The 15,158-nt window shown below is 32.4% G+C and overlaps 1 protein-coding gene across 1 annotated transcript; it reads right to left on the reverse strand.

Annotated features, from left to right (window-relative positions):
* Positions 1–3,441: 3,441 nt before the first annotated feature.
* LOC134727144 (cytochrome P450 2B1-like) lies at positions 3,442–14,840 on the reverse strand. Its single transcript, XM_063591526.1, has 9 exons — positions 14,776–14,840; positions 13,341–13,700; positions 10,752–10,968; positions 9,832–9,958; positions 9,290–9,446; positions 8,729–8,865; positions 5,625–5,721; positions 4,671–4,862; positions 3,442–3,883 (listed from the first exon to the last, which is right to left on the reverse strand). The coding sequence occupies exons 2-9, from the start codon at positions 13,681–13,683 to the stop codon at positions 3,702–3,704; spliced, it is 1,452 nt and encodes a 483-aa protein (XP_063447596.1). The 5' UTR covers positions 13,684–13,700; positions 14,776–14,840; the 3' UTR covers positions 3,442–3,701.
* Positions 14,841–15,158: the final 318 nt, after the last annotated feature.

The following is a 15,158-nucleotide window of genomic DNA, read 5'->3' on the forward strand; positions in this document are numbered from 1 at the left end:
TTCTTACTTGTTTTGGTCAATTTAACATTTCAGATTAGAGCGTCACTAATGAGTCTTGTGTATACGAAACGCCGGTCTCACTCTAGCGTACAAAACTTCAATCTTGATATCTATGATGATTGAATTGAGTCCATAATTATTTTTTTATTAAAAATAAATCAAAAGAAACCAAAACAAATAACACAAATTAATCCTATAAAAAAATAACAAAGTTGCTTCACCCTAAATAAAGGAAAAGCAGACGTAGCCTTAGGTTTCTGTAAATGCGAAACAAAAAATTAGAAGTTGAGGTATGACTTCCAATGCGAAAATCATGACAGTAAAGTAAGAATCCGGGAGAACAAAATATGAAACAATTCAGAAGAGAAAATGAAATGAGACAGCAGTGAAACAGCACAACATAAGAAAAACATTTAAAACAATGTATGAAGCCGTCGTTGAGTTGTTGCAACGGTTATCTAATTTGTGTGACACGAGGCTTTGGGTTAACAGCAGAGGAGGAGCAATAGTCTCTTTCATCGTAAATATTTAAATGAAAATTTCACCGGTAAAACACAAAAATGCCAATAAAAGCAAGACAACTACTGCTTTTCACATTTTCTCACAGTTTGTTGACGTCGTTTTCTACAGTACATGTATATCCTAAAAAATCAAAGTTTATGGTCCCTTCTTTAGGCTTGTGTATTTTGAAATTTATAAAGTATCATAAAATAAAAACAGTTAAGAAACTGAATAAAAATAGGCTTGCCATTTTGTATATCTATTAAATGGTAACTTCGTCCACAAAAGCAAAATTTATTATTTTATTTCTTTTAATGACAAATTATGATTTTGTGGTATATCAAGTTAAGTAAATTGAAAATCAACAGATATTTTCGTTATTACTTTAAATCACAGATTACTTACTCGTTTGTATATGATATGCTAGCGTTAGTATTTCACAAACAGTCCAAAGCAACCTTTACAATCCAACAATCATCGTTCAGAGTCACTATATTTGGTCGCACCCTTGAATGTGTAATTGAATAGGTACATATATGAACTTGTTTCTAGTTATTATAATACATGTATATATTTGAAAACGTAAGGAACCATTTCTAGCAGTCCGTGCATTAATGCTGTATTAATTTAGCTTTCCAAAAATAAGAGTACAATGAGAAATGCCTTGAGCATTGAAACAACAAACTAGGCTTTGCTCATTGTTGAAGACCGAACGGTGACCTATAGTTGTTAATGTCCGTGTCATTTTAGTCTTTTGTGGATTGTTGTCTCATTGGCAATCATACCACATCTTCTTTTTTATAGTACAACATTCATCAAGCAAAAATATGTTATCAAGTCACCAGAAAGAGAGTCGAAAGATAACAATGGGATATTCAAGCTAACTAGTCGAAAATAAAGTGACAAAGGCAGAGCAAACGATTGAGACATATCCGTCGTCATCTGTGACAAAGATATACTTAGCTTTCAACCAACTCGTAATGGTGTCTGTAAATAATAAGTGATGCTGGAATGTTGCGTAATACATATGGAAAGTTCACAATTGGGATGCTCAAATCGTCTCTTTTGTCGTATAGTTTTGTTCTCAACCGACCCCCATTATTAAAATTTCTAGCTTTTAGTGAAGATATGAGGTAGACGTAACTGTAATTGTTGTATCCTTTATTTGAAGTTCAATGGAATAGATGTCAAGTTTAGCGAGATGACATCATCTAAATATCGGAAAGTGAACTTAAAGGATAATGCTGGTTTTTTTCGTTCTTCATGTGAAGCTTCGATTTATGTGGAACGAACGTACTATTACAATTTTCTTTTCAATGGAATTTAGACGAATCGAATTTTATAGATTTTGGACATTAACTATGATTTTAGTAAAATTGTAAATAAATATTAAACCCAAAGTACAATAAAATCTAGTTATCTTTAATCGTAACCCCCTTCCTTTGTATAAAGCAGAGAGCAAGAGAGAAGCAGGGGCATTATTACAAATACACACCAAACGAAAACTGTTTTTTTTGGGTGTTTTATTTTTGGTTTTGTTTTCATATTTAATTTGTTTGTTTATTTTTTTGGGAGGGGTAAAAATTACCTTGATATCAATATATGCGATCAAATTCCTCATGTACCAATCTTTATGTTTTTTCCACTGGTTGATGTATCTTTCCTTGATTCGAACCTATTTTGTTAGAATAAAATGCTATATGGGGCATACATGTACCTCAGCGAGATACCAAATACACGATACACATTACAACAAAAGAATACACGGCGCGGTGTCGAGGTGAATATGCATACTAGTACCATCATTCATAAATATTTTCAATCTCAACCGCACACTGTAATCTCGACCTGTGTGCTTGTATGAAACAAAATTAAAAAAATCACAAGACTTAGTACTTGTTATTCAGTAAAGGATATCTTCAAGGGTCCATAAGCCTTATTTCATCCAAACTTATCTACACATGATATTATTACTATGTTTTACTATGCATATTTTAGGGGCCAGCTGAAGGACACCTACGGGTGCGGGAATTCTCGCTACATTGAAGACCCATTGGTTGCCTTCGGCTGTTGTTTGCTCTATGGTCAAGTGGTTGTCGCTTTGACATATTCACCATTTCCTTTCTCAATTTTATTAGAATTTTATAATGAAAACGGCGATCTGATAAAATCCTGAGACCAAGCTTTATTTGCTTACAAGGATATGAAAACGCTTCCTTCTCCTTTCTGCTTTACAGACAGTTTGAGATTTTCTGATTTTAGACAGATTAATTATTATACATGATATTTTCAAAAATTCGAAGACTGAAATTTAATATTGGCGGATGAAATTATTACCAGATTAGAAAGTAAAACGTAAGCACAGATTGGACGCATGGTCTGTCTTTTACAGATTGTGAAAACGTGTTATCATTTCCAAATGTGTGAGAGCATTAATTGTTTATGTTAACTTCATGTTTCTGTAACAAAGGATTTCCCCAAGAGCTTAAAACAACCATTATATTCTACCTGCCGTGGCATTGCACACGGTCATGTTTTCTAAACTATTTATGACGTCTTTACAACTAAATCCATTTTATGCTTACTGATTGTATTTTTTCATTTGTCTTGGGTACATGATTTTTTTTATTGGTTGTTAAAAGCTTTGTACTTTTAGTCTAGTCCTTTAGTTAGTCGTTTCCATGTGTTTTATCAATCTGAAGAGTCACGCCCATTTTAAATGATTTTGGTCATGATAGCTTTTGTTGTGATGTCTCACCACGGTTTTATAGGGGACCCAGAGAAGTGTATACTTAAAATAAAAAAAGGCTTAATAGATTTTAAAAATACAAAAAAAAAATATACCATAGATACAAAAAATGAGAAATTTCTTATCGATGATCTAAATTCGTGAAGTAAGTTCCATCAAATTGAGATATTAGCTACAAGTCGATAACATACAATGTTGAAATTAATATAGAGCAAAATAAAAATGTCGGATGTTCTTCATAACTACGACAATTATGACAGATGACACGTTAAACCATGACATACACAATATTTACAAAAACACATTTATTGATAAGTGATATTACAAAAGATAAATAAAAAGGAAGGAAAAAAGAAAACTATCAGTATTAAACAAGTAGGAATATCGTATGTGTTACATGAAAAAGTTAAATAATAAAAAAGCATTAAAATCTTGAAGTTATCGACAATAATTACTCCACAGGCTTCATAAACATTTTAAAGGGTTTTGGAAAAAGAGCAATCCCAGACCATTCTTTTTCCATAGGTAAATTGTTCTCGTCTTCTGGAACTAATTCAAATTTTTGAAGTATATTTGTGATCATCAGAAATAGAGACAGGTCTACCGTTGGCGCACCTACACATCGTCTTGGTCCTGGAAAAGATAACAATACACCATCAAGAGTTAGACATAAAGAGTGTAAACGAGATGTAAATAGGGAAAAAAGGAAAACATGAGGAATGACTGTCAACGAGATAACTCTCCACCAGAGACCAAATTGAAGTGAAGTTACCAATAATGGGTCACATCCCAGCCTTCAATACTGAGCATATAATATGAACAAATAAATTTGCAGTTCTTACCGGTTTTAAAATGAGAGAGTAAACGTTCCCTCTCTAAATTTAAAACCGGTAAGAACTGCAAATAAATATTTACAGTCGTCTGTAGACGAATATAGATGCTAGTGCAGACAGTATGTTATTAAACTTTTTTTTGTTATATTCCTTCCAAATTTATTTGATCATGTGTTATGCCTCAAAAAGCAAGAAGGGGTGAAATTAAACTGGGTCATGAATTTAAAAGTAAAGTTGTGATATGGTCTAGCTGGAAAAGGTTAAGAATTAGCACTTGGGAAGCTGTCATAAGATTGCAAGTCCCCCTTAACATAAAAGTATCCATATTTTGAGTGAGAGCTGGTGACGTTTTCTATTATTTTGATTTTATTTGTCTCAAAAGCAGTACAATACAATAGTATTGAGAAAGCGCAGTCGCCAGTTGGAATGTTTAGTTTACAGTTACTTAATGTCTACAAGAAATGCTCTACGAAATAACTTTGGTCTCGGAACTAAATTTAATCAATTCTCGTTCAACAACAAAAAACAAAGTAAGAATAATCGCCTATGATAAAATAACTACTGTTTATTGGATGTTTGATATTTACCAAGACCAAAAGGAATGTATCCGTCCTTATGAGGGTTTATCCATCTGTCAGGGTCAAAAACGTCAGGATTATCCCATAGTGTAGGGTCAACCTGTGGGTCGTTTAAATCAAACAGTATGATTGATTTTGCTGGAATGTTATACCCCTCGACTGTTATACTTCGGTTGATGGTTCTGTATATTGATAAAACAACTAGAAAAGACAAAAATGTTATAAGGCATCATGATGCAAGTTACAGTTTTTCAGGGGTATCATGTGCGCCTAATTATGTTTTCCAAATGTATCATTGAATATACCTGTACATATATCTATCATATCTACTATTGATTAATATCTATTCTTGTTTTTGGCTTAAGCAGTATCATATGTTGGAAGATGAGCATATGCAGAGAAATGACTTGAAATGCATTACATTCTTTGTACAGAGAGAGAAGACAAATCATTGTTTTGCTGAATATTTAATACAAGATATGCCAAAAAAGAAGAAAATAGAAGTTGATGACACAGTGCTTTGTTCCTACCATCCGTATGGACTGAAACTGTCTACCGCAAGACGTACCAGCAATGGAGCAGAAGCATTCCACGGGAATTATTATGAACTGTTTAATGCATTTCATCCTTCAATGTTTTGTTTTTACAATAAAGTGAAGTTACAAGCAACTACACACATTACATTGGGAAGTACCCATTCATCAACATTCTCCGTGTAAACAAAATCCGAATAAAAGAGGAGGGAAGTCATATATAATATTCTAATTGGAGCAATCGTATGTTTTGTTTATGGCGCAAATGATACCATATAACTTTAAAACAGGTGGCGCAGAAAAGTAAATCCTTCATAATGGATGATACACTTTGAAGAACGTAAACATAGCATCAAAAAATAAACTTCCGAATGATTTTAGCATTAAGTAAAATAAGGGTAAGGTGAATAAACAGTAAGAAAACTCATACCTGGTTTTGCAATACGCAGGACTTCTTTGATCGTTGATTGGACGTAGCACAGTTTATCTTTATCGTCAATTGTGACGGACCTTTTTCCTTTACATACCTTCAAAATACAAGATTTCCGATTGGATCTTTGATTTTACTTTTAAGGAGTTGGGTTTTCAATATCGGTTTGCATAAACTTTTTAAGAAACAGTGCAAGACGACACATAGGCTTATTAAAATACTTGTTTCAATTAGAATAGCTGATCAGTGGAATGACCTGTCAGATTGAACATTTACGGCAAGGACTTTGAATAATTTTATGTCGGCGTTAAATGGCGAGAATTGAAACCCGTATAAATTTACAAGGTCATATTAACTGTTAAGCTGCATACACCTAATAAGTTCTGTCATAAGTATAATACAAACAAATATATTATCATGCGATTATTTTGCGATGAAAAATTGCATTACTTCAATCTAGGATTGAACCAATGAAGGCATTAGCTTATCTAAGTACCCGAAGATAAAGGTATAAAGGTACATTAAGCTAATCACCAAGATGCGGATTTAGGCGGCGTTTTACGTTTCCGCAAATTGGCATTACTTTTCCGCGAAAAAAAGATGACGTTTCCGGAAAAAAAAAATTACGTTTCCGCAAATAAATATCTTACTTTTCCGGAAAAAAAGTTACTATTCCGGAAAAAAAAATATGACTTTTCCGCAAATAATTAAGGAATACCTATTGATCGAAAGCAAAGCTATAATAAAAAATAAATATGCATTAAGTTTAAGGATACCATAACATGTAAGTTAAAAACATCATTAAATTGTATGTTAACGTATGTTCAAAAATATCTTTATATGAGTTCATAAGTCAGTTCTGGCAGAATGTTTGTAGCCAACACGTCGTGCAAAGTCCATAGTAGCACATTCACCGTTTACAAGTTCTGAATTTTGTTCAGGAAAGAATTAAGTCCATCTTCTCCTTTTCATATTTCCGAACGGGTGCTTTTACAATTAGAGTTCTCATCTTTATGTAAGATGTTGTTTTCAGTTTCAATAACACATCGACAAAGACAAATATGGTAGGATGGCTAGCTTAAAAGTGCTCGTTCAGGTAGGCACTAAAAGACTCGACACCATATGCTGTTCTCTTTTCCTCGGGGTCAGTGGTGATGCCCAAATGCTTGGTGAAAATCTCAATTGCCATCCATATAAAATTCAAATATATAATAATCGGCAGACCTCATGCATTTATCGTCAGATGGAGCAATTAATTCAACAAAGCATTCTTTAATCATGTCAGTTGGTAAGTAAGCCAAACCAAAGATTTCTCAATGAAGTTTAACTCATCCTTACCCGAGTCAACTAGTTATATCTAGTAAATTGTAGCTATACTGAGATCAGAACATTTGTTTTATTAAAAAAAAAAAATTTTTTTTTATCATATATGTACATTCAAACCTTTATAATTTACAAGGTAAATTTGCGGAAAAGAAATAAATACAAATTGCGGAAACGTATACTTTAAATTTGCGGAAACGTAGTATTGGGACTTTGAATAATTAGCGGAAATGCAATACGCCCGATTTAGGAAGGGGACAGGACGCTCTCCCCCCTTGTGCAGTCAGTGGGCCCCCACTTATGAAAATTTCTGGATCCGCCACTGCATTAAGTTAATCCGTAGTTCTTAAATGATACACTACTATAGATAATATTTAAAGCAACCAAAAAGTAAACAATTGCAGTATTTAAAGCTGTCACCTCCCAAGTTATTTAAAATATTGACGCAAATATACTGAACGACTTTAGAAACGCAACACTAGATTATGTTTGTGTTATTTTTGAATGAATGTGTCAACGTCAAAGCGATGACTGCCTGTTACTAACGCCAAAATGATTGCCAGAAAGGTCAACAAATTCTGTCTGACATTTTTTTGGTTCTGTTTTAAACCTTCTGATTTTGTATTTGTTCAACCCATTAATTGGTTTTGGCAATTATGCGGTTGGAACTTGATGGCTTTACAAGTTTTCCTACAGTGAATTCTTTGGCAATGCAGTTCATGGGAAACATTTATGGCATGAATCTGTTCTCAATGGCACTCTGCAATTTGATTGCAGTTGACGTTGCGGCCGTAAACATGATTGGCAAATGACGTTGCATAATCAAATTCTGTTGATGTTTCATTGTCACTACACGTTGATCTGTTCATTGATGGCCAGCAATAAATCTTGTCTTCTTGTATCGTTGTCGGGAGGATAGTAGAACGAGTTTCTGAAGTCATACGGTATGGTACCGGTTGCAGCACATTTATGTTTTCATGTTTGCAGTATTTTTAATGGCTAATTCAGTTCTTTGTTTTTTTTGGTTATTTCTCAGACTTGGCAAAATGAAGATGCAACATTTAAAAAAAAAGGTAGTAAGGCAAAGGATTGAAAGAACTGTTTCACAAAGCAAAAAAACTGAAATAATCTTTCATGGGACCAAAATTTTCGCTTTCAGAAATTCGTGTGACTTCAAAAATTCGGTATGTTCAATAACCACAGGTACATGTAAGTCAGATTTTGATTTTTTGTAAGGAGAAAGAAGCATGATAAGCATGAAAAGTATAGTAGTTGTAAGAGAATCAAAAAAGATTTGGTAAAAAAAATCAACAAAATGAGTGTTGCGTTTCTACAGTCGTTCAGTATATTAAGAAAAGTTGAAAATTACTTGACTATATTAATTGTAATTCATGAATATCTGAATAATCTTTCTGATTGGCAGTATTTACACTAAACTTTTAATTAATTGGAATACATGGCTTTTAAAAAATTAGCAAATTTTAAAAAGAAATTTAAATTATCATCCTTTAAGTGCACATATTTGACATTTACTATAAATGGACAATATTTTACCAAAACATAGTATACGGTGTTATTCTAAATCTTATCGGAACTACCTATGGTTTTTTTTTATGAAAAATACCCTACTCTTCCTTTCCATTTTTAAAAATCAAATTTATTTATCAAACTTAATATCTATGTATAAAACAACGAGAACTTAACAAAGTTAAAGCGTTGAACTTGATATTTTAATACATTTATACCTAGTAGTCAACACCGTTTCATGTATGTTTGTTTACCTTGTGTATTTCTTCCCTGCATTTCCTTTGGACATCCGGGTATTTCAATAGATAAAACACAATCATTATCATTGTGGCTGTATACGTGTCGTATGCAGCAATATACATGTCAATGATAGCTTGGAACACATTATCTTCTGGAAAGATTTAAAAAGTAAAAATAAGTTTTTTTATAAGTCTACCTTGAAGTTGAGTCACTTTCAGATATTCGTGAATAGAACTACTTTGTGTTATAGTAGTCTCGAGCTCAGATTGAAGAAACACTTTATAATTTCAATGCCCGGTTCATTACCGGGCTGAAGTACATTTCATTTCGTTGTTTTTCTCTCAAAGAAACAATGCAAGCATCTTGAAATTTGTAACTCGTTTAATACTTGAATTCATAGTTCAGTTTTACCCATGACATTCACGGAAGTTGGTATCCCCCAAATAATAATGAATCCAATTAGGTAATCCTTTGGAAATATAATTTCTAGATATTTATAACATTTTGCAAACTTTTGTTCTTGAGATGCTGGTTAATTGGTGTAAAACCTTTTTAAAAATAACAGTAAGATTTACCTGATAATGCACTGTCCTTCCTTTCTGATTCAGACAGATTCAAATAAACGGCTAACAAATCATGTGGCAACTTTTGTTTATTTTCAAAAGCATGTTTCTCCATTTTTTGTTTTATGAACCCATGCAACTTGTCAATTTCTCCCACTACTTCGTTTACCTGTAAAGAATCATTAAGTTACAAAAAAGTCTAGCAGAAATACACACACCGCGGGCTTTGCGATTAAATTGTTTTGTAAATGAAAATAAGTTTCCCATTTTTTAATTATAGGACTGAGCGATTGTTTCTTTTTCTTAAAAAAAAAATACAGAAAATATCGTGTATTCTTTTCAAGTTAATTGGAGATATTTCGTAAAATTGTAATCAAATAAGATATAGCTCTTGAAAAAAAGAGGCTAGAAATATGATCAGAACTCCTGAAAGACTTTTTTGTTTGTACCAGCAGACAGTGCTTTCTTAAGGGATTGCATTAATTGGTGGTATTTGTGACTATGTATACAATAAACCTTTGCCAGATATATATAACAAAGCATGTTAATTATACCTGGGACTTTGTAAACAGAGCTAGCCAACCAAAGAATGTTTCCTTTCTACCCAAACTCTGTCCATTTTTGAAGATGTACTTGATACTAGAACGTAAGGTGTGAAATTCCCTGTCGCAATATTGAAATCTGTAAAACAAATTATTTTCTAGTTCAGATAGAATATATAACAGTCATGGGTGGCATACTTTACACTTCATATATTGCTTTATATCATCCACGAAGGAACTCAAATTGTTCAATTGTGAGAAAATTTAACCAAAAAAGACCAATTAGAAATATGTTTTAATGTATTTACAATATAACGGGCTTATCATTTAAGCGTATTATACACATGGATTATCTCTCGTTTACCAGGCAAAATACCAACTAAACATACAAAAAATATACTCTACAAAGTTTGATATTTACATCTATATATTGTATGCGAAGAAACTATTTGTTTTTTTTAGTATGAATTATTTTTCAGTATTTCCTTTTTAACGGGTCCGATTTTGTGAAGTTGTCTACCAGAATTATAGTTTATTTGAAAGATTTCCGCTCAAACTGGAACTAGGGGCCTTTTTAAACTTGAAGTGATGAAAGTAGTCTTTGTTCTCCGTATTCAAGGTTTCACTGACTTTGAATAATGAACAGTCAGGACAGCTATAACAGAACTTATTGGATCATCCTTTGCTTTTTGTGTGTATTTTGCTGAGCATGTACTTATCTTGTCTTGGTTGGATAACCCATATTCTTTTTCCTCTATATATCAAGGTAAATTTATTAGTCTAAAACATGTATTACCGATACTCAGGTAAAACTTTCTGGCGTCCTTAGAAACAAAATGGCGTCGCAGCTTACACCAAAGAATATAACTCATGAAGCAGTAGATTATGAAACGCCGAATTAGATGTGTCCGAACATAAACTATATATTTTACCTCTTTCCGAATACCATTATTGAGACAACATTGAGTGTATGATCATAAAAAAAGTCTAGAGGATCTGTAGCGTTATCAGGACTGAAACATTTACAGAGTTCGTTAACCTCTTGTGTAAGCTCCTGTTTCATGTTCTGTTGGAAGGTTTCTGTCTGCTGTGATTGAAGTATAAGCTTATTCAGTTCCTTCCACTGGTGTCCATTCGCCCATACAATACCTAGTCCATACACAGAAATATTTATATGAAAACTAATAAAATTCATTTTATATTCTTGACATGGACTAAATATTGTCTTTTACGTACACGATAGGACGGTTGCATCAAATAGAAATCGACCTTTTAAAAATTAATACCATTATTTCTGTTAACCAATTTCAGTTTGAAAAAATCTCTCCAAAAAGAATGTAACAGTTTAAAAAAAATAATTTGGATTATAACAAAAACCCTACAAAACAGAACAAAACTCATTTACGACTTTTTTTCGTAGTAGATTGTTCCAAAACCAATCAAAGTCATATACATGTACATGTATACGTGTACTTGCATCCGATTTCTGTCCGACGCAGCTCATATGTTTGTACATGTATATCACGGTTTCATACAAATACATTAAAAAAATATTTCAATGGTACTGTTATTTTGGTTTTATATCAATTTCAATTATTTTCGTGGTTTTTCTGTATTATATGAACATAAACATACAGATATTTTTAAGATATATTAGTGACCAGTCTTAATACATTTTTTTTAGTTTTAAAACTTTGAATTGATTGTAATTAGCAAATACAAATTATTTCATGTACATTTATAAAATTGAGAATGGAAATGGGGAATGTGTCAATGAGACAACAACCCGAACAAATAAAAAACAACAGCAGAATGTCACCAACAGGTCTTCAATGTAGCGATAAATTCCCGCACCCGGAGGCGTCCTCCAGCTGGCCCCTTAACTGATATATACTAGTCCAGTGATAATGAACGCCATACTAATTTCCAAATTGTACACAAGAAACTAACATTAAAATAATGCAAGACTAACAAAGGCCAGAGGCTCCTGACTTGGGACAGGCGCAAAAATGCGGCGGGGTTAAACATGTTTGTGATATCTCAACCCTCCCCCTATACCTCTAACCAATGTAGAAAAGTAAACGCATAACAATGCGCACATTAAAATTCAGTTCAAGAGAAGTCCGAGTCTGATGTCAGAAGATGTAACCAAAGAAAATATGTTTGGTTTATACAGAAAAGCGCGAAAATAATTACCTATGGCATGCATAAATACATATCAACATACCTGTTCATGTGCATGCATTGAATGTAGGTACAATCACAAGTTTGCTCGCAAGAGTTACTGACCTTATTTTAACCTTGTTCGCCTCATTGATATTTAAGTTTGGCTATAATTGTAACGTGAATGATAGGCTACGTACGACCCGGCATCCCTAATTGGTCACTCAAAATAGATGACACATAAAGGACGGAGATTATTTATGTAACCTTCTCCACCGTGCATAATCAAATAATACCCAAACGTTTTATAACACTGACATGAGTTGTTAAAAAAATGATTATTTAATCAGGGCAAAACAATTTGATTATATTTATATTTTCATTGCGTAGATTTGTAGGGTTGGGATCCCGCTAATATGATTAACCCTGCCAAATGCTACATATGTATGCGCCTTTCTCAAGTCAAGAGCCTCTTGTTCAGTGATTGTTGTTTGTTTGTCTGTTACATGCGTGTTTTTGTTCATTTTATACATAAATACATAAGGCCGTTCTTTTTCTCGTTTGACTTGATACATTGTCATTTTGGGACCTTTTATAGCTGACTATGCGGTATGGGCTTTGCTCAATGATGAAGGTCTTACAGTGGCCTATATATATTAATTTCTGTGTCGTATTGGTCTCTTGTTAAGAGTTGTCTCATTATCCGACCTTAGCAAACATACCACATCTTCTTTTATATAGAAAATAATAAATTTCACAAGACTTATAACTTGTTTTTTACTAAAGAATATATCTTCAAGCGTCTATTTCCCTTATTTTACCCAAAACCCTCCTATATATGATATCATTACCATGTTTAGAATATTATACTGACTACGGCGATTTGACTAAATCCTGAGTTCAAGCTTTATTTGCTTACAAGAATATGAAAACGCTCCGTTCTGCTGTTTCTGTGTCATTTTGGTTTATATTGAAAAGTCCTCTCATTGGCAATCATACCACATCTTTTTTATATTTACTTATATTTGTATAATCCGAAGGCATACCGAACATTTTACGGAGGGGACCCCAACAATAGCTATTACTTAGTATCACTCATGATTCAATCAAGGTTGAAGTTCTCAATTTGATCAAAATAGAATAAATAATATTTACCGTTATTCGTGTAGTAACTCATTAGTCTAGTAAACTGTACTAGTATGTTTAATATTACCGTGTGGAAATAGCAAAATAACTGTGCCATTTTGAAAAGATAATAAATGCAAAATACATGATATCGAATTTGTATTGATACACGATGTACGAATGATGAACGCAACATTTTGATAGGTTTTCTAATGCATTGGATTTTAACTCACCTTTTTCTTTGAATACTTTCTTTGCGCAAAACATCCAGTTGGGTCTTTGTGAAGAATTTTCGCCATCTTCAGCCATAATTTGGGATAAATTTTTATGTCCAAATATGCACACAACAGTTAATTGTCCTAACTTTAATCTGTAAACGTTCCCATACTTCTCTTGTAAGCTCTTCGTCAACTGATAAAAGTTTTTGCTCCTACTAACCATCAGAATATTTCCGAAAAGGGGCCAAGCTATCGGTCCTGGGAGACTATTCCCGGATACCATAAATCGGTTATTCAAACAGAAAGTGGCGAGAATTATGACTATTGTCACCAATATAACAATGATGATGATTTCCATTATTCGTTCAAATGTAGCTGCAAAAACAAATAGAGATATAAATATTGTGTTTATCTGTTTCTTGCAATTTTTCATGACAGCGCTCTATAAAATCGAATTAAGGAAGTACAATGTTAATGGGTCGATCTCTATTTATGTACAAAGCCTCTATGTCTATATATCAGCAGAGATCAAAATTGGAACAATTGAATTCCAGCGAAAGAAATAGCAAAAAGATGTTGCAAAGATGTTTTAGCATATGAAATTTTAAAATTCATTGTCAGAGTTTTGTTCTGTATTGTTATAGATACATTGAAAAATAATAAAATAATTTGATTCTTAAAACTATATTTAGATATTACAATTGTATTTTTCAAGATTAATAAATATTTGTCGTTTGCATAACACTTAACGGGAAGTACTTTAAATTGCATAAATTACGATGTAATTCGATTTAGCACTTTATAGTATCTACTTTATTATGATAATATAGGAACTACATTTTACGCCAAACTGAATAATTCAAAGTAGAAATATTCAAATCACTCTTAAGTTTATCAGCTGAAGCTAAGTATGCAATGTATTGAAAGGTCTGGAAAAGCCACATAGTTACGCTTCACTTAACCTCTGACCCATACAAGAGCACAATGTAATTACCAAAATATAATAATAATAAGTGCGCCAGGATAGACAAAACACGAATACAAGGCGGAAGTATGATGTAAAAAAATATTTGATATATATACTCAAATTATGATTTTCGTAATTTTCTTTACGAAAATTTTTACAAATGCAAATTACGTTCTACGTGTATCAGACATACAGTACATTCTACGTGTATTAGACATACATTTTGTATCAGGCACTCACAGTCTGTTTGTTGGAACTTATTTCTTATTTGATATTTTTTTTAAGTACCTTGAAAGCGGCATGAGATAAATTCTATTTGAAAAATCATGCTCTTTCGTCAATTGTAAAATAAAGATCAAATGCATTTTAAATCCAATATTTGAGTTAGGTATAATGATAATGTTTAAGCGTACTACATGTACATGTAGCTAGGTTGGTTCTCCGGACGTCTCGTTTGTTTTATTGATATATAAATGCACATACCTTTAATAAGTTGTTACTTATATAACGAGAACCATTTTGAAAATAATAAACTTTTAAGTCACTTTAATTTCTATTGTTATTTTAATTTAATTACAATAAAAATGTTTATTTAAAATAAGGCAATTAACTAAAATCTAACAATTTCTTTTAAAAGACAACATAATACTAGGTAATCTCTCTGTATGTATACGTGTAACTTAGGGATTAAATAAAATAAAGAAAATAACCGGCGTTTTACGTTTCCGCAAATTGGCATTACTTTTCCGCGAAAAAAATATGACGTTTCCGGAAAAAAAAGTTTACGTTTCCGCAAATAAATATCTTACTTTTCCGGAAAAAAAGTAACTATTCCGCAAATAATTAAGGAATACCTATTGATCGAC

The sequence above is a fragment of the Mytilus trossulus genome, chromosome 7, assembly GCF_036588685.1.
Source record: "Mytilus trossulus isolate FHL-02 chromosome 7, PNRI_Mtr1.1.1.hap1, whole genome shotgun sequence".
NCBI classification, from domain to species: domain Eukaryota; kingdom Metazoa; phylum Mollusca; class Bivalvia; order Mytilida; family Mytilidae; genus Mytilus; species Mytilus trossulus.